Raw genomic sequence first — 20,792 nt, 5'->3', positions numbered from 1 at the left:
TAGGGTGCTCCAACATTTAGAAGATTGAAACAAAAGGAAAATGGCTCAACCTGCACCATAGACTGCACTATTCAATTTAAAAAAACAAAAACCTTCACAAAAGGCCTTTTTCAAGCTAGTTTTCATGATGTAGGTAGAAACACTGTAGCCCACGAAAGCTTATGCTCAAATAAATTTGTGAGTCTCTAAGGTGCCACAAGGACTCCTGTTCTTTTTGTATAAAATAGCAAATGTTGCAGGACATACCTATCCTGGTGGCATATCGATAACCCAACATGGGTTAATCCCAGTAATAACTTGCTTTGGGCTTCCTCCTGATCCACCCTGCAATGAAGTCATAATTGTATAGTTGCCATAAAAGTTATTACAGCTGCTGTCATGGAGATTGCAATGTGACAAAGAACTTTGTAACTTCACTGCAGGCCAGGCTGAGAAGCAACAAATACAAATAGCTTCCAGTCATTTGTAAATACCGCAAGAAAAATTGCATGTGAAAAGTAAATTGAGAATTGTGCACACCTAATATATTTGGCACCGATTCTTCAAATCTTAGGTTTAAAGCATGTCATCTGTCTTCCTACATTAAATATATTTCAAAAAAGGATCTACAGGTGGTCTTTCACTGGAAGTTAAGCAGCAAAAGTGAAAGTGAAAGTGTGGCATAAATTCCTTGCCACCCCACAGAGCTTGACAATTTCACTATAGTGCAAACACAATAGCTACAAATACACAGCATGTATATATTTTTAAGAATTAAGGTTTTTAAAAACAGGAACACAAGGGAATTTAGGAATCAAATTTATTTATTTATTTTACTACTTTGGTAGTACAAAAGTCTTATACAAACCATATTGTTAAAAATACAGTTGATGTGCAAGATTAAGAAAAACTGGTTTATTTGGTTTTTTGGTGATGACAATGTTTGTACCACTGAAAAATGCTGTTAGTAGTGTTTGTTATATACAATAAGATCACACATTCACCAAATTATTTTGCTAAAGTGGCAATACACATTTTACTTCCCACAAACATTAGCCTTATGTACGTAAGTAGAAATTCACATTTAATAATTACTAGATAATCTCCACTAATAAGATTTTACATGTTGAATGTACTGGATATAACATTTTTGCATATTTCCAATGGAATCAAAATAGCAACTATTGTTAAATTAAGTAAAAATAGCATATATATATTAAACATTTTCACTCTTGAGCATATTTACTCACAGTGTTAAGCCACATATTACTAAAATGTTCTCTTAGAATAAAATCTCAATTTTTCAAGTTTTTGGGATACTCTACAATTGTGCATCTTCATATTCAAAACAATGAACTGTTTAGTTTGGCTGTGTAAGTACAAAACAACTTTCACTCTAGAGTCCACATTTTCATCCAGTAATTTTAATATTAAAAATACTGTCACATATGTACACTTCAGTTACACCTAGTCTCTCAATATCCTGGAATCCTGAAATTAATATACTGGCACTATTTAAATTCCTTCTGCATACATTTTAGTATGCTGTAGAGCTGTTCATGAAAACAGAGTGAAATCTGCAAACCTAAGGCGGAAAAAAAGTAGGCCAAGGATTTCTCAAATTAAGTGTCTCTTTTAGTAGTTTTAAGATTATTTTGGTAGTCTGAGTTAAAGCTGAGCGAAGAAAAAAAATCTTATTTACAATAATAATGAAAAATCTATTAATTCTTTGGATTTATTCCCAAGTAGCAGTCGGGCTCAGATAAAAGTTACTTTTGGAACTTAGTTCTTGAAAACTATAAATAAAACATTTGTTAAAAGACTTAATTTTATTTAGAACTGACAAAAAAAATTTGTTTCTCTTGTAGGTCTGAGCTGTCTGGGCTACACCTGCCACCTATGGATCAAGTAGAGCACAGTCAGCAGCGTAAACTTCCCTATATACAACGTTGCCAGCTCTCATGAGTCCCATAATTGTTTTCCTTAAAGCCCTAGTTCCTGGAGTCAAGGGATATGCAATTTCAGCCTTCATTCTTAAAGAAAAAGTAAGTTTCTAGCCCCCATGGCTGTGGGGAGAGCTTCAAAATGTGAACTCCAATGCACCCTGAAGACTCAAAAAGTGGGAGGCAAATAAAAAAAATCCAATCTATTATTTTTACATAATCTCATAATTTTTAGTGAGCATAACTCATGATTTTTGAACATTTGGTGTTGGCAATACAGCTACAATAACCCACCAGCATGCCTCATTCCTGAGCTTTAAGTGGCAACCTATGGGGCATGTGAGATGATAGCCAGGGGAAAGTTCTTTTGCTGTTACACATATTGCTAATTAACACTGTATGAGCTGATGGAGAAACCTCACTTTCAAAAAGATAAAGAAAAAAAATTAGAGCACTTACTCAGACTAAAGAAGATTGACGGTATTCATTTAAAAAGAGAAGGTGGGTAAGGTAATATCTTTTATTGGACCAACTTCTGTCTCTCTCACCAACAGAATTGGTCCAATAAGAGATATCACTTCACCCACATTGTGTGTCTAATATCCTGGGACCGACACAGCTACAAAAACACAGCATTATTTTAAAACATGAATCAGTTACAAAGACAATTATTTACAAGAAGTTTGTGAAGCAGACTGAACTGCTTTATAGTCTTCTCATGATTTAGTATAATCCCTATTGACATGCATTAAAGCTACAGATTGATGTGTATTCTTGTCTAGGCACACAGTAGAGCAAAAGAGTGTCACTTTTCAGTTTCTGTTATACAGCAAAGTCTGCCAAAATATCACAAATGTTCCCAATTAACAGATCATTTCTAAGGCAAAGTGGTAATCATGGCAAGTAGATCCAAACAATAATTAGCACTGCTTAACAGTCATTGATTTTCTATCAGTGAGAGTCACACTCAAATATGAAGATGATAAAGGACACTGACATTATGACTTAATAGTTGGCACTAATGGATTGAGAGTACCTATTTTGAGAGAGACACTCTGAAGGACATGGGGCTGCTCTATAATAATATTTGAATATTGTATTGTGTGCTATATGTTTGATTGTTGTCAGGGAAATTTACTTTATGGATGTTGGTTTAGTTTAATAGCAGGCTGTTGTAAAAAAAACAAGCAGGAAGGCAAAACAATGACTCAAGAAGTGGGCTTGACCTCAATGGAGCCCACCAAATAGGTTTTGAGCAGCAGAGTCAAAGCACAGGAATGTGAGATGACAACTTCTGGCTGGTTAAAGAGACTCTCTGGCCAACAGTCAGATGGTTATCGGAAAGTTGTTCAGGGGAAACAGACTGACACCTGACTTGGTGTCTGACAAAGCTAAGCCTTTCTAGGCTCCTCTCGCAGGGTGGAAGGGCTTAGATGAGACAGACAACACATAGGCCTTTTGTTGTTTAAAAATCCTCTCTCTTACGTTTTACTTTGTTGCTAACTGTTAAGATTAAAAAACTTTTGTTTACAGAAGGCTGTCTGGTCATTGTATTTGCCACTGGTAACAAGCTCCCAAAAGAAGACCAGCAGGTGCTGAATGTAGTTGGACCTGCTGGCATAAGCATACTTGATCCAATGTAGCCCATGACCCACTCTAAATGTGGGAGAATCACCACCCCAGGGGAAGTAAACACCTCAGGCTCGGGACCTGAGGAGGTAACGCTCTGAGACCAGACAGTGGTCAAAAGTGCAGTTATCCCTGTAACCATGATAGCCACCATGCCATAAGTTTCTTATTTGGAAATAAAGGATAAAGCTGTCCCGATATAATACAACCTGCCTATGTTTTCCATTGTTTACATTGCTGAGCTCATTAAATATTTTAATTTGGACACAGCAGTGAGGAAGTTTTGGTAGAAAAACTTTTGCTTTCCCCAAGGGTTACATGAATTTTTCTTTGCAAGATGAAGGCAAACGAATAGGCTGCCGACCACAGGATCCAACACTATATCAGTGACTGGAAATGTTTTATTGGCTACAAATCTTAAGTATTTAGGACCTACCCCTGCATAGATTCATTCACAGAAACTATAAAGAGCTACAGTGACATAAATACATTTCCTATAATAGTACATCTCCTAAGTTTTCAGTTTCAGCACGTTATCAAACACTTCTAAAAACTCCATCTGCGACAAACAAAACTATTTACCCCACAATAAAACTGACAGACTGTTGGTTTTCCTTTACAAAAGTTACTTTAAGTACATTGTTGACAATGCAACGGAACGCCACTCATGACAAGTGGCCTGATTCACTGCTATATTGGAGCTGCTCTGCACCACTTTGGGTGCACAAAACAATCCTGAGTCCAGCTTAACTGGCCACTGAATGATCTCTTGATCACTGAGCTCCTAGGCCACCCTTAATTCCAGCTAGAGGGGCTCTGGTGAGGAAAAAAAAGTGTTGCAAGACCAGGAACATTCCTTTATCTGGAAAATTCCTGGCTGCTGTAAGGGCCCAGAGGGTCACTGGCAACAGACAGATTAAAGCAGTTTACAGGCTACTCTAACACCAGTGTCTGGACAACCCACAATTTGGGAGGAGGATCCTCAGACTGGAGAAGATAGCACACTATATTAAACTAATATCTTGAACAGTATGTGTGCAGACTTTTTTCAGCATGCTCAAATGTAAGTAATTGCCATGTATTTAGATTAACAGAACTGTAAATAAATAGCAGATGCCTTACAATTAAACTTACAATTAATTGGAAAAAACACAAAAACCTGTATGCATACAATTCAATTATACTGGGGTTAACAACCTGATTGTGAATGACTAAACTGTGCGCAGGAATGCACCATGAGCCCTGCCACCGAATTCAGATCTGTTTGATCCATAGTACAATGAGCAAGAATACAGATCAATATTTTGAACAGGCTTTAGGAAGTCAACCGGTAGAGAAGAGTTGCTTGAGTTTTAGTGCTTATTTACATTCCTTACTCTGGGTCTTTTCTTCTTCTCCTCTTCTCAGTGTGTTTTCTCTTCCTCCTTGTTACCTTAGAGTAACTAGGTCATCTGATGATGGCAAAGACACTGAAGTCAGAAAATGGCAGTAGAGCACATACCCTAGTACAGGTTTCAGAGGGGTAGCCGTGTTAGTTTGTATCAGCAAACGAGGAGTCCTTGTGGCACCTCAGAGTAATAAATTACTTGGGCATAAGCTTTCGTGGGCTATACCCCACTTCATCAGATGCATGGAGTGAAAATACAGTAGGCAGGTATAAATATACAGCACATGAAAAGATGGGAGTTGCCTTACCAAGTGGGGGGTTAGTGCTAGTGAGGCCCATTCAATCAAGGTGGATGTGGCCTATTCCCAACAGTTGACAAGAAGGGGTGAGTATATCAACAGAGGGAAAATTACTTTTTGTAGTGACCCAGCCACTCCCAGTCTTTATTCAGGCTTAATTTGATGGCGTCAAGTTTGCAAATTAATTCCAGTTCTGCAGTTTCTCGTTGAAGTCTATTTTTGAAGTTTTTTTGCTGAAGAATGGCCACTTTCAAGTCTGTTATTGCATGTCCAGGGAGATTGAAGTGCTCTCCTACTGGTTTTTAATGTTACAATTCCTGATGTCTGATTTGTGTACATTTAGTCTTTCGCGTATAGACTGTCCGATTTGGCCAATGTACAGTCTCTACGCAAAAGAAGAACTGTTGGGAATAGGTCACATCCACCTTGATTGAATTGGCCTTGTTAGCACTGACCTCCCACTTGGTAAGGCAACTCCCATCTTTTCATGTGCTGTATATTTATACCTGCCTACTGTATTTTCACTTCATGCATCTGATGAAGTGGGTTATAGCCCACGAAAGCTTATCCCCAAGTAATTTATTAGTCTGTAGGATGCCACAAGGAGTCCTCGTTGTTTTTACACCCTAGTACAGAATCTGTAACAGTGCTGATGCTAGTTAAGAATGTATTTTATTTATTATGAACAATTCTCATTTATGAGTTATACTAAAAAAGTGAAAGATATGGATGTGGGGTTTGTTTGTTTTTTAAGTGAACTTTGCAGATTTACCTGTGCTAAAATTTTAATGTATATCAGAGTTACTTAAGTGTTCTCAGAAAACCCTAGGCAAACAATATGTCCAAAATTTGAAAATGCTTTTTTTAATATTCATATAAAATGACATTCCTAAAATTTTAACCGTGTCCTGTGCAGAGATGAGAATTTTACCAAGTGTGTAATCTATTACAAAAGACATTCGAAGAGCATATATATATACACACCTACCTTAATTATATCATTTCTCCATGGCGCTCTGGTGCTAAAAGTTTAAGATGACACTCATTAGTGGGTGTGACAATGATTATACCTACTTATCTTTTGGATTTCTATAAATCCTGTTATGGTTGTATCTAGTTTATCTGTACTGCGATTTATAGATTTCTCCCACCCCCCTCCCCGTAAAAATTAACATTATTTGCTTGCAGCACATGAACTATTTGATATGAATTGCGCTTGTTATTCATTTAGTAAGGTTAGTACTGTCTCTCAAGTACTGTGTTATCTGCCAATCTTAAACCAGTAAACAAAGGTTATCTGAGTGTAAAAAAGTAATTAACTTGCTAAAGACATTTTTAAGAAAATGTCAAAGATAGCAGATTGCATCATTAGTTTTAGGATGAAGCAGGCATGCATTCAATTTAAATGGCTAAACTTCAAAGGGACACTTTGAAATGGGAAGGTGCCTTTTTTGTATTCATAGAGATTGGGAAGAAGTTACACAAGGTTTGTAGGATTTTAATTAACTATGGTGTAATAGAGACTATATGGTTATGTGTTTACATTTAAGGTAACAGATGATAATGTCCAAACATGCTAACCACAAATTTTAAACTCCTTAGAAAAATCTCTACAGAGGGCAACTGGAATTCAGTTGGAGGGGGAGAAAAGAGGACACTGACTACAGATACTGAACTGTCTACCATGTGAAGTTTTTATCTTATTTATCCAATAGATTGCAATCCAAATGCAAGGTCTGAGCTTGCTATACTATCTGCAATATTTAGACTAGTTATGTTTATATTCTGCTTAAAACTTTTTATTATTTTCTCTTTTTTCTTATATGCTAAGTAAACTTATACTTTCAAAATAAATGAAGTTGGTGGAGCAGATTGCTATGCTGGGGATAAACTCTGGGAAGCTGATCTCTCACTTCCAGGAAGTTAGCATTGACACTCAAGCCTAAGCTGGGCCACTGCAGGGCTAACTTCAAAAAAGTGCTGAGACTACGCTGGCTACAGGCAATTTGAGCAGAGGGAAAACTTCAAGGATATTAGGGCAACTGTTGGCAATATTGTGCAAAACTGCCCTAAAGCAAGAATGCCCCCAGCATATGGGAATCCTCAAGTGGCACAGCGATGCTGTAACAGCTCCTACACCAGCCCAAACCCTGCAGCCGATGTCAGGGCACAGAGCTGCCTCTGCTATATCCCAGTGATCTTCAGCAGCCAGAAATGTCCCCTTCATGCTGTGTGGGCAGCTGGTGCATAGCTTTTAAGATGCTTTTGCACCTCCCTGTCCTGCAACTGCATGAAGTCCTCTTTTACTGTGGCTGAAGATCAGGGTCAAAATTCTCTAGATGTGAATGTATTTCATCAACATATGTTTACTGGCTGCAGTCACAAAAACTCTGAACAGGTACCTCTCTCTGTTCAGTTTCAATAAGTCAGGATATTTTCTTAGGAGAGAGTAAAAGGAATATGTGGGTTACATTCCTGAAATGACTATTGCTTCAATTTTTTGAAACACAACTGTGAAATAGGATTTTGATTCAATTTATATTAGAACAGCTTTTTGCCAGAACAAACAGGAAAAAAAACCAGGAGTTTTTAACTATGTTATGGAAAAGTGTTTTAGCCATCAGTCAAGACCTGATTATGGCCTAAAATAGATGATTTGCAAAACGGTTATGTCAGACTGTCATGAACTTTACAAAAGTTTTCATTGAGTCACTCCTCCACTCCCACATTATTTCTGTTTTCAATATAGAGCAACCACTTAAATCCTATGGGAGATTCTACAATACAAACAGGGTTGTCTTAGATGGACATTCAAAGTTTCTAGCATTCCTAGAGTACAGTCTATTTTTAAATTTAAAAGATACAGTAAATTTTAGAGAGTAGCTTTTATGCAGCAATACTGTTTTATTTAACAAATGGAGTCTTAAAACTATCAAGTTGTATGCTATCAAAAAGATTAAAAATATACAAAACATGTTTGATGTATAGTTTTGTATAGGTTTGAAATAAGACTTTTTTACGGTAACCCTCCAAATGTACTGGAACTCAATTTTTACTTAAATGTTGTGTGTCATTTCCTTGCTGCTTCATGATATATATTAGAAAGCCTGGATTTCTTCTTTATTTTTTATTTAAACAAAAACTTAAAAACCCTGCATGCACATTAGTGTGCCCAACCTTGTCTTATCCTGGACATATTCCTTTATGGAGACAGGAGAACCAGTGAAACAAGAGTCAGAGTCAAGAAACAAAGATGAGAACTGAGGGTTTGGTTAGACTAGGAAAAGGAGTCAAGGTTAGTCCCTAGTGTAGAATTAAGTTATCACCTCAGGTTAGCTGGCAGAAATCGACTCTAAAGGGAAGCAAAAAAACCCACTTTTTAAAAATTAAAATAAAGAAGTGTTCAAGTCACCATTTTACTGCATAATTTTTTTTAATGGAAGTCCTTTGTAGGTCTCTTTATCCCTCATTGCAGCAATAGCCATTAAAAAGCCAAGATCTACCAACACAAGCAGAAGCAACGTTTTGCCCCGTTTCATACCCGAGGTCTGCTCGTGGCACACGCCCCAGCCCCAGGCAGAGCTCTTATGTGCAGTTAAACGCAGCCAGGTCCTCTCCTTCAGGAACCAGAATTCTCTGGCTCCTGCAGTCAGTTTCCTCCACTGCGCTAGCTCACTCACCCTCCCGCTCCTCTGTCTCCACTAATCAGCAGCTACTCTCTTCCAATGGGATGCAAGGATGGGGATTCAAACTGAGTCTGACAGCTTGGAAGATGAGGGGCTCGCACAGCCTAGCCCACTGGGGTCAAACGACAGCAGGACTGACACAGACAACTTAACGGGCCCAAGGCAAAGAGAAGAGGGTTGGCTCCTGGGAGGAGCCAGGCCTCTGGGGATGGGGCAGGCAAGGAAGGGGTCAGTCAGGGTGGAATGGGGGAGCACTGGGTCCTCAGTGGTGGGTGGCAGGAAGAAGCAGAGAGTGTCCAGTGGTGAGGATGGAGCAGAGGGAGCACAGAGTCCCCTGTGGTGATAGTGAGAAGGAGAGAGTGAGCACAGGGCCCCCAGTGGCAGGGCAGAGGGTGCTGGATCCTGGGGGAGGGGAGCAGTGGGGAGGGAAAAGGGGAGTCAATCTCCATGGCAAGGGAGGAGTGAGGGCACAGGGCTGTGTCCTGAGGGAGGAGGCAGTGAGGGGGAACAGTCCCCACAACTGTACATATCTCTCTATCAGTGTTATAGAGGGCGAACAATTTACGGAGTTTACCCTGTATAAGCTTTACACAGGGTAAAATGGATTTATTTGGGGTTTGGACCCCATTGGGAGTTGGGCATCTGAGCGTTAAAGACAGGAACACTTCTGTAAGCCACTTTCAGTCAAGTCTGCAGCTTTGGGGCACGTGGTTCAGACCCTGGGTCTGTGTTGGAGCAGACTAGCATGTCTGGCTCAACAAAACAGGGTGCTGGAGTCTCAAGCTGGCAGGGAAAGCAGGGGCAGAAGTAGTCTTGGCACATCAGCTGGCAGTTCAAGGGGGTTTCTGTGATCCAACCCATCACAGTCCCCTTCAGCTACCACCAGCAGGCATCTCAACAGCTGACTAATGTTACACTAGGGACCAAAGTCCTTAAATCAGGAGGAGTCCCCCATTGTGCTAAGCACCATACAAACCATTAAGAAGGCCCAGTTCCTATCCCCCAGATCTCAATCTAATCCTTATAATTCCATATGGTAGGCAGGCAAGTATTATTATTCCCATTTTACAGCAATGAGAACTGAGGTACAGCATCTAAACACAGACGGAACTTTAAAAATGTATGTACAAACTCTAAATAATAAACAAGACTCCATTTTTTCTCAACTTTAAAATGTGGAGTTTTCTTGGTGTTTGGTTTTAAATATTCTCCTTTGAGAACTTCAACTCAATCACTGTAGTGTGTTTAAGAGCCTTCTGGAAAGTAAATAACCTTTAAACAGAAGAGAAAGTGACTTGAAAATGTCAGTTTCACTCCCATTTAAAGTCAGTTTCTAGTCTATTATTATTTGTACTACCCTAACACCCCTAGAATCCCAGATAGGTGCGGTATAAACTCACCGGGCCTTGCCCTAGTAGGGTGTTTCCAAAAGTTAAATGATCGATTCCAATTTTTGAATTGGGAATATCTTGCTATATTATCTCCTCATTCTTCTAAATTTAAATATAAACTTAAATGTGGCTTTAATTGGTGTCTGTATGTATTTTTTCTTTCTTTATATAGGAATTAGATACAGGGCTCCTGTCAGCTAATTTCTAAGTTATTATCTGGAGGGGAGGGATTGTTTCAGGTGCCTAAGTAGCCTCTGAGATCATGGTTAAAGTTGCCTTCCCACACCGACCAAAATCTGAAATGGTGCTCCTAACATGGTATGTGCACCATATAGAGATATCCAAGATTCCACAATTATGGCACCATCTGATACAAGAAGCAATTCCTGTGAGGCTGTGATCTGCAAGTCTTTTAACAACCACCATTATAAATAAGTTTGATTCCATGCCCATTCAGTGCTTTGAGCCTCTGTTGACTACCCAAGTATTTTCCAGTTAGTGCTAGTAGTGGTAGTGTTTTCTGTACTGAGGACATATTCCTCACCAGCACCTGGAATGAAATCAAGTAATTTACAGAGAAAATGAGTAAATACAGATGTTCTTTTACACCTCTTCATTCTTTGGATTGTGGAAGCCACCATAAAAGATAAATGGATTTTATTTCAATGTAAACCTTAAATATAGAATATAAATAAATAATTGGGTAAGAGTCTGGTTGGGTAAGAGTCTGGCTGGGTACTGTTAGTCTTGACAAATTAACTAAAAGGTAGTAATAAAGCTTTGTAGATGTATTTTCTCTTTGTGACATTTTATAATTAACCAATGTGTGTTTAAATACGTGGCTATCCATATTCTACCTCTCAACAAAAGAAATCAGTGAGAATATATCTGACCCTCTCATCAGATCCTACTTTCCATGTCAGTCAATAATCTTTAATACCCACCTGTTATTCTGTGCCAGTTCTCCCTCTTGCTCCTTGTCTGACAGGTGTGGCAGGAACGTCTCTTGATCCATGTTTGACAGGTGTGGCAGGCACTTCTCCATTGACACCTTCAACACCATTAACAGACATCAAGCTTTTCCGCTCTTTGGATGTAGATTTGTGCTCTACTTTTGTGACTCTAAATCTGAAACAAGCAATACAAGAACCCACTTAGGATAGGTTGGTTGGTTTTTCCTCCAGAAATCAGCTAATCAATCTTCAACATCCCAATGAGGCAAGTATTATACCAACTACACAGATGGAAAGCAAGATATTTTAAAGGGGCTTTCCAAGAATACAGCAGGAGCGAAGTCTAAAGTTGGGAGTTCCTATCTCAGACTCTAGTGTTTGGGCCATACCTACCTCTCTTGGAAAAAGAAAGAAGATCTCTAATTTTAAGAAAAGACTACTTTATTGGTTGAACAATCATGAATAGTCCAAAAGCCAAAAAAACCTGAAACTAGAGGGAAAACTGCATCTTCTGTATTTGATACTTACTGTAAAGAAAGTCAAGAGAAGGATGAGGATCTATCTGTAATTCTTGCTCTCTTTTTAGGCAATTGTGTTACTGGATCCACAGCTTTGGATTTCTACTCTCACTATGAAGGGATTTTAAAAAATTCCACAGCACAAAATTCTAAAGCCATCTGGCTCTGAGGCAAAGTATAATTCATTAGTGTCCTTGACTAGATTAAAAAGAAACATATTAACCATATTAGCCCACACTGAGGTGAAATTCACTTAATTTTGCTCCTTAAGCATCTTCCATTTCCATCCCCTCAAAGCAAGCGTAAACATTCGGAGACATACGTCACAGATATCAGGGTCCACATGCAATTCAAGCACTAAACTGAAAATACTCATGTCAACATGCTATGCACATGAGCAGAAGAGAGGAAGAACCTGAGTCCAGGTCTTCTGTGGTTCCTATGATGGTGGAGGCATGCATCCATAAAAAAGATCTGATTATGAGGGAAAATTGGAGCTTGTAGACTTCCCCACCTAAGAGTTATCTCTATCAGGGTGTGTGGAGGAGGTGAGGGGGGAGTAATATGCACACATGTATGCTGGAACCCTGAAGCTCTAAAGACTCAGTATAAACCTGAATGTTATTGAAGTATGGGGACCCATCAAGAATTTCATGACAACAGCAGGTTAGTGCAAGATGCATGTCTTCAGCCTCATTTTGTGCCTTCTGGGAGGTGGTACTTTAACCTCTAAACTGAGCAAGGAGACTGTGACTAGGATGGGAAGCTCAAGGAGTCGTGAAGAAAATGGGATGAGGAGCCAAAAGTGGATAAAATAGGACTTGGAAAAGGCCAGAGGGGACAGAGCAGAAAAGGTCGAGTTGGGTGGTTGGGGGCGGGGGGGGGGAGAGAAAGGGGCACCAAATGGGCAGACAGGTCTGTTATCACTAGAGAACATGACTCCCCCTCAGGGGTTCCATCTCAATCTAAGATTCCCAAACCTCATCATTCCTTTGGTGTCAGCAAATATCTGTGAAAGCCTCTGGTAAAGTGTCTCATTGCCCTCCACACAGAGGATGACAACAGTCACTTTGCTCAAATAGCAAAGTTCCATGTCGCAGACACTGATGATGACCCAGGTGTGTCAATACGATGCCACAATAGAATTTCTAAGTTTGCTTTTATAAAAACCAGCAGCACGCGTGCACGTGCGCGCGCGCGCACACACACACACACACACAAACACACACACACAATATTAAGGTTGTAAAGTCAAGCACTCAAAAGATAGGAAATGCCAGAATAAAGATTTCTGTGCAGTCTTAATTCCGCCCGCTGATGTGTATGTCTTATGATACAGTTTCTAATTACACACTAGATCTTGCCTCGGTCATACCCATTCACAATGCTCCTGCAAAGATAATTTCCTCTCCCACTGCTTTGACCTCTTTGCATCCCATCTCCCCTCTCTATGCATCCCTCCACAAGCTCCCCTTTCTCTCTCTCAAGAAACATAAGCTACTTGCTTTCACTTTCACAGTCTTTCATAGCCTATCCCCACCCTATCAATTCTCATTCACTACCAAGGTGTTGGATCACGCCTCCAATCAGCCCACTGACCACTTGTTAAATTTTCAAATAAACATCTTGGTGCATTTTCTCATGCTGTCCCCTCACACTTGGGAGGAGCTCCATATAAAATATCTGCAAAACTAGCTCATCTTCCTCCTTCAAACTCTCCTTTTCCACAGGGCCTACAAAAACCCTAACAATGGTTAGGTTCATGGTGTGCTGAGACCACTGCCTATCATGCCGACCAATGCTGTCTCATTGTTTCCTTGTACTTCCCCATCGATCATCTTTTGTCTTACACCAAGGGCTTGTCTACACTTACATTTTATAGCGCGCTAACTTGCTAGCTAAGAGGTGTGAAAAATCATCCCCCTGAGCGCAGCAAGTTTGAGTGCTTTAAAAGCCTAGTGTGGACAGGCTCCCATCGCTCGGAGCTTTTCCCCTCATGGAGGTGGATTACCAGGAGCACTGGGAGAGCTCTCTCCCAGCACTCATGCGTGACCACACTCAACACTTCAAAGTGCTCCAGTGGCAGCACTTTGAAGTTTAAGGCTACGTCTACACTAGAGACTATCTACCCTGCAAGTGCTACACAGCACACCAACACAGGTGCAGCTATAGAGCTGTAGCATAGACGCTCACTACAGTGACAGAAGGGGGTTTCCATCGCTCAGTGGGTGATAGCTAGCTTGACAGAAGAATTCTTCCATCTTGCATCTACAGAGGGGTTAGATCAACTTAACATTACCACACAGGGAATGAAAATGTTCATTGCCCAGAGCAATGTAGTTAGAATGACCTAAGTTTTAGGTCAGTTTTAGGTGTAGACCAGGCCTTAGACTGCAAGTTCCTTGGGGCGGGGGTTGTCTTTTTATTCTGCATTTGTACAGAATCTAGCATAATGGGGTCCTGGTCCATCACTAAGGCTCCAGACACTAATGGTAATACAAATTAATAATTAAAATTCTTTAGCTTGCCAGTAGGCTTATCCGAATCCCAATTTTAAAAGATTGATCAAAAAGAGAACTAGTGAACTGACAAAGTTTGGATTTACAGGTCAGACATCTGATGTCTAGGAAAACAACACAATGCCTCAAAAGTTAATTACAGTCTTGCAATTCAGAAAAATCCATGTGCTGGGTTGTGGCAAGAATCGTTACAGAAATAGGTGATAGCACAATATAACTAATCTATCAGTGAGAGTCAGACGAGATAACGTAAATAAAGCATGAAATAAAACAGAACAGTCTTACCTTCCCACAGAAAGTACTGTAACTTCTCCTTGTCGGCTTTTTCTTGGTTCTTTAGATTTGTTGGTTGGCTTTAAAAGGTGCCACCTTTTGTGACTACAGCGACTACAAACATCCTTCTCTACTACTCCCCCAACTGTATGCAAGTGATGGCCACGACAGTTATGTTTTGATGGAGTATCACCTGGTGACAAAGGAGAGCCTGGACTTGTAGGACTGCCTGGAGTGGTAGGAGACACAGGGCTATTTTTAAAAACAAAACAAATTAACAATGTTTAATTTTAATTGCATATAATTGTTCTTCTTAGAAATAAGGTTTCTTTAAATTTAAATAACCATCCCACTTTATTCTCTGATCACATACCCTAGGGTTGTATTCAGCTAGTGTTAAATTTAGGTTGTTTTTCCCCCCCACAGAAGGGGGTTTTAGCTGTCAAAAAGATACTTTTCCACAGCAGACTAATGTCAATGATTTATTCCAGCCTTCCCCCGCCTTTTACTAGAGAAGAGCACGAGCAGACACCCCCATCCAGCAAAAAAAGGCAGTTTTGCAAATTCACACACACATCTTCATTTTCTCTTGTGAAAAGTCAAAGAGAAGCCAAAACCATTTAGTTGTTCATTTATTTATTAGTTGTTTATTTATTTATTATATTTATTAAATTTTAAGTCAACCACACACTCCTGCATCATCAGCAAAGATTATTTTGAAATTGGCCCATATTTGAAAACGGACATCTCTCAAGATTGTAAAGGTATTTTCCTCAAAAAACTGCTCCAAGTAAAATAGGAGGTAAAACGAAGGAGAAGGAACAAAGTGTGTAAATAATGCATACAGAGGGCTGATTTACACACAGGCTTTGTACTACTATAATTATATTTGTTTAGAAAATGGTATAATTAAAAGTGGAACAACCCTCTTCATCTTGGATGCAGCTGTACCAGCCTAAACGTGTTTATATTGGTGCTGATATAGTTAAACATGTTTTATCAGTACAGGCACCAGCACCTTTAGAGACTGGTACAACTGCATTCACACTAAGGGTATGTCTACACTGGCAAGTTTCTGCATAATAAGTTATACCACTTTTATTAAAGCGCTGGAATTAAACCGCTGTTGCGTGTTCACACTGCACTCCTTGTGACGGCGGAGCGCATCCATATTAGCAGCTCTTGCAATGGCAAAGAGAGCAGTCAGTGCACTGTGGTAGTTATTCCACTGTGCAACTGGCTGCAGGGTGCTTTGGGAGGGGTTTGCAATGCCTCAGGGGGCAGGCACAGCATCACATGATGCAGGTTTCCCAATCCCACTGTTCCATGGGCATCCTACTACATTGCCAGCTGCTTTTCAACTGAAAGGAAGGCGGGCAGACGGTGTGACAGGGAGAGTGTGTGTGTATGGAGGTGGGGAGAGACAGTGTGTTTTGGGGTACAGAGAGTGTGTCAGCATGCTGTCTTGTAAGTTCAGACAGCGGCAGGAAGCAACCAGGACTGAGACGGGGGAGGGGGAAACCCCCGACATCAGCCTCTGCCTCCCTCCCTGGACTCTGCACAGCAAATCTCTCTCTCTCACACACACACACACACCCCTCTGCATTCAACAGCACGAGCATTCCACGTTAATGGCTTGCTGTGTGTCCCGGAGCAGATCAGCACAGCATGCAAGGGCTGTCAGAAACGGAGCTTTAAAAGGGGAGGGGCGCATGTCTACAGGGCAGCCAAGATGAAAACAATGAGCAGAGCAGCCACTTGAGGGATTATGGGACACTTCCGGAGGCCAAATGATTGCTTTCTGCGCTGTAATGTGTTTACACTGCCAATACAGCACTGGACCCTCTGCGCTGTAAGGCTTACGACTCTTGTCGAGGTGTTTTTTTGGCAACGCTGCAACTGAGGAGTTTCTGCACAACAAGTGACTCGGCAGTGTGTACGCCTCGGTAGTTACACCACAGAAAGCTGCTTTACCACACAGAAATTTGCCAGTGTAGACAAGGCTTAAGGAGGGTTGTTCCACTTTAACTATCTCATTTTCTAAAACATATATAGTTGTATCGGTAAATAAAACCCCAAAGTATATGCACATTTACAACAGAATAAATATTCTAAGAAAAAAGAAAGATGTGTATTTTTTGAAGTCAAGTTTTGTACAAATCAAGCTTCTAGAAAGTTACTCTCTCTTCCCCTCTCATCTTTCAGATCAGCCTCTAGAAATCTGGGTTAGTCCTCTAGCTCAGGGGTCAGCAACCTTTCAGAAGTGGTGTGCCAAGTCTTCATTTAGTCACTCTCATTTAAGGTTTTGCATGCCAGTAATACATTAAGGTTTTTAGAAGATCTCTTTCTATAAGTCAATAATATATAACTAAATTATTGTTGTATGTAAAGTAAATAAGGTTTTTTAAATGTTTAAGAAACTTCATTTAAAATGAAATTAAAATGCAGAGCCCCCTGAACTGGAGGTCAGGACCCGGGCAGCGTGAGTGCCACTGAAAATCAGCTTGTGTGCCGCCTTTGGCACGCGTGCCATAGGTTGCCTACCCCTGCTCTAGCTGTTAAGTGTTGGTTTAGGCCCTAGCCTTGTTTTAAAGAATTAAACAAGTGTGCAAAGGCACTATGAGTTACTATCAATTTTCAATCCCCAGTATGATAGATTTCTGCTGTAAATCTCAATGCATACACACAGAATTGAAAGTTCATCAAAAAGTTTCTCTCAGAAGAAAGAAAGGAAATCTTAGTGACTCAGAGAAAAATAAGACAATGAAATCAAAATATTTTCTTTTCAATCAAAGGCAAGTGGGAACAAAAGAATAGAAAAAGCTTGATTAGCATGTAAAGTAATTTGTGGCAATCCGTATTTTTTCTAATAAGAGATACAGATACTTTGTTTTTATGTAAAAGCAGCAAAGAGTCCTGTGGCACCTTATAGACTAACAGACATCTGTTAGTCTATAAGGTGCCACAGGACTCTTTGCTGCTTTTACAGATCCAGACTAGCACGGCTACCCCTCTGATACTTTGTTTTTATGAAATTAAATGTACACTTCCAGTTCTGATAAAAATGGATACTACATAAACTTACAGGAGTAGTGTTAAAAGAATGTATGCATTTTTTAATTTTTTTTTAAAGTAACTGCATCTTTGAAGTAGCATCCCAGTGATTAAGCTCCCAAATGACTGCTATTGAACATAATTCAATCTAAAACTAAAGTGAACAAACTTTCAGTTATCATAATAGCATTTAAAGGATTCAAATTTCACTGAGATTTCAGTTTTAAATTAACACAGAATCATTGGCAGGGTACATCTTGACATGCAGAGAAAATATACACAGTTAAAATAGGAAGGCCTTACCTTTCAGGATCACACACACTGTTATCTGCCACCATGGCCTTTAACATATCAGCATTTGCTGCAAAAAGCATAAACAGACATTGTTATAAGAAATGTGTTGCTATGTCCTTGTATAATCAAAAAAGATAGTAAAAAGTAAGCAAGCTGAAGATTCTAATTTTGACCCAGAACCCACTTAGCTAAAGTGCATTAACAGCAATCTCACAGCTGAACTGAAGGGCTCTGAATTTAGTTCCATCTAGACCAGAGAAGTCTGCATTATGGAATCTCCAAAAGGCAAGATGCCAAAGGCATCAAGGTCCCTTCCAGTCCTACGATTCTATGAAATGCCCATTTATTGAAATTTATGGGCATTTATATTGAGAAGGTAAAAAGTTACTCTTGCTATAGAACACATATCTCAGTCCCAATACAAAGCACATATATTACTGTCTATGTTATGAGAATGCTTGCCATTAATAACATGCATACAATCTATCAGCACTGATCACTCTGCCTAAAAAGCACTCCTAGGCCTCAAGTCAAAGATTAGTAGAGTTAATGAATATTTAATTATTTGGATGGCTCTCAAATGAATCATTTCAGCCACTACTAAAATAATGCTGCCTTTTGGTAAAATAAGCAGCTGTGTAACAGTGCAGACTAGTACTACACAACCTCAAGTAAACTACTAAGAATTATAGGCAGATGACACATTCAAAGCAGCATATTGAGGGCCAGCTACTCCCAACTTGCACAAAAAAAGTATTACAATTATAAACAAGTGAATTCTGAATTGCCACCACATTCTCTATTCAGGGTATTTATGAATGTACAGAAAGGCCTTCAACTGTGAAAAGCCCAAGTTTCCGGAGGAAAATCTGGTCCCATTCCCTTAGCTTCCAGGACATCCACATAGATACTAGCCTTTGTGTTGCTTTTGGCATATTCCTAGAGCTGTACTGCTACTGGATCACTAGTTCAGCTATGCACTGCAGGTTGGATGCCACAAAGGAGAAGGTAATGGTCTAAGGGGCAGTCTTAACCTGTATGTAAATTTACACTGGGAGAAACTACTAGTAAAGCAGTTCAATACAGAGCAGCTACTCCCTGATTAAGATCCAACAACTCACTAAAAACCCATGTAATCCCAACTGTGTGATGTTGCAAAGAACAGATTCCATCAATGTTACCGAGAAGAATGCTACACAGGCACCACTCTCATGTCTGCATAGCTGCTCAGAAGCATTCTTTCCCCCTTCCAAACATTTCTTTCTTTTTCCATTGTTTAGATACAACCATCACAAAGTAAACAGCAGTGTTGCTGTCCTGTTTTCCCTACTTCACTGAAAACCTTTGCCTCAGTCACACATGTGCAGTAATCGGAACTTGCCCCTCCATTTCAAGGCATTCAATGTGATCGTAGTATTTCAATGCTCCCAAATAGGATTTGACATTACCATTAAGCAAACAAGCTAGTTCTTTTATCTTCTCCTTTTAAAAATAAGAAAATTCAGCCTCTTGCAAAGACTGCAAAGTTAAAAAAAAATAGAAATGACAGGAAAAGCAAGTTTGCAGTTTTGTAGTTGTGTTGGGTCCAGGATATTAGATAAGGTGGGTGAGATAATATCTTTTATCAGACCAACTTCTGTTGGTGAAAGAGACAAGTTAAAGTTCTGACATGAACCAACCTTCCAAAAGAAAAAAAAAATAACTTTAGATAAGATATGGAAAGTCTCATTCTGAAAAGCAATTTCAGAAGTTAAGTGTGTGCAAACAAGAACATAAGAACGGCCATTCTGGGTCAAGCCAAAGGTCCATCGAGCCCAGTATCCTGTCTACCGACAGTGGCCAATGCCAGGTACCCCAGAGGGAGTGAACCTAACAGGTAATGATCAAGTGATCTCTCTTCTGCCATCCATTTACAACCCTCTCCACCCTCTGACAAATAGAGGTGAGGGACACCATTCCTTACCCATCCTGGCTAATAGCCGCTAATGGACTTAATCTCCATGAATTTATCGAGTTCTCTTTTAAACGCTGTAATAGTCTTAGCCTTCACAAGTTCCTCAGGCAAGGAGTTCCACAGGTTGACTGTGTGTTGTGTGAAGAAGAACTTCCTTTTATTTGTTTTAAACCTGCTGCCCATTAATTTCATTTGATGGCCCCTAGTTCCTATATTATGGGAACAAGTAAATAACTTTTCCTTATTCACTTTCACCACACCACTCGTAATTTTATATACCTCTATCATATCTCCCCTTAGTCTCCTCTTTTCCAAGCTGAAGAGTCCTAGCCTCTTTAATCTTTCCTCATATGGGACTCATTCCAAACCCCTAATCATTTTAGTTGTCCTTTTCTGAACTTTTTCTAATGCCAGTATATCTTTTTTGAGATGAGGAGACCACATCTGTATGCAGTATTCAAGATGTGGGCGTACCATGGAGTTATACAAGGGCAACAAGATATTCTCCATCTTATTCTCTATCCCTTTTTTAATGATTCCTAAGACACTATAAGAGTGTATCGGAATGAAGCAGGCCCTATAATATACTATGGAAACACTTCAAAAAAGCTACATAGTATCAAACTGCATCAGAGGGATTCACATCTTTAATGGAGAACACTGATTTTAAACTGTACCTTCATTTTTCATAATGATGTTGACGATTCGCCCCACAGTATCGTTATTGTCATTTACACTTTCATTCATTTCTATGGGGGGAAAACAACAACATATACTCAGTATTACAGCCTCCTAGAAATTATTTTTCCTATGGTAAAGTAAGGAAAACATCTCACGGAATAAATATTTATTTATATTATATATATAATAAGTATTATATCACTGCCATATTAAAACAAAACACTTTTTATTG

At 39.6% G+C, this 20,792-nt stretch overlaps 1 protein-coding gene across 3 annotated transcripts in view; it reads right to left on the bottom strand.

The window, feature by feature from the left end:
• Nucleotides 1–3,378: 3,378 nt before the first annotated feature.
• RELL1 (RELT like 1) overlaps nucleotides 3,379–20,792 on the bottom strand; it is a 52,976-nt gene continuing 35,562 nt past the window's right edge. For 2 of the 3 annotated variants that reach the window (XM_039541335.1, XM_039541337.1), the window contains exons 3-8: nucleotides 20,557–20,628; nucleotides 17,935–17,992; nucleotides 14,590–14,829; nucleotides 11,259–11,442; nucleotides 6,226–6,259; nucleotides 3,379–5,002 (exon numbers count right to left, since the gene is read on the bottom strand). In XM_039541335.1, coding sequence (XP_039397269.1) covers nucleotides 11,262–11,442; nucleotides 14,590–14,829; nucleotides 17,935–17,992; nucleotides 20,557–20,628 — 551 coding nt within the window. In that variant the 3' untranslated portion in view covers nucleotides 3,379–5,002; nucleotides 6,226–6,259; nucleotides 11,259–11,261. The remainder of the gene's footprint in view (nucleotides 5,003–6,225; nucleotides 6,260–11,258; nucleotides 11,443–14,589; nucleotides 14,830–17,934; nucleotides 17,993–20,556; nucleotides 20,629–20,792) is intronic. The other variant, XM_039541336.1, reaches the window with a different exon arrangement.

Source organism: Mauremys reevesii, linkage group 5 (assembly GCF_016161935.1).
Source record: "Mauremys reevesii isolate NIE-2019 linkage group 5, ASM1616193v1, whole genome shotgun sequence".
NCBI classification, from domain to species: domain Eukaryota; kingdom Metazoa; phylum Chordata; order Testudines; family Geoemydidae; genus Mauremys; species Mauremys reevesii.
The sequence above is the reverse complement of the archived record's forward strand: the minus strand, read 5'-3'. Positions and strand labels throughout refer to the sequence as shown.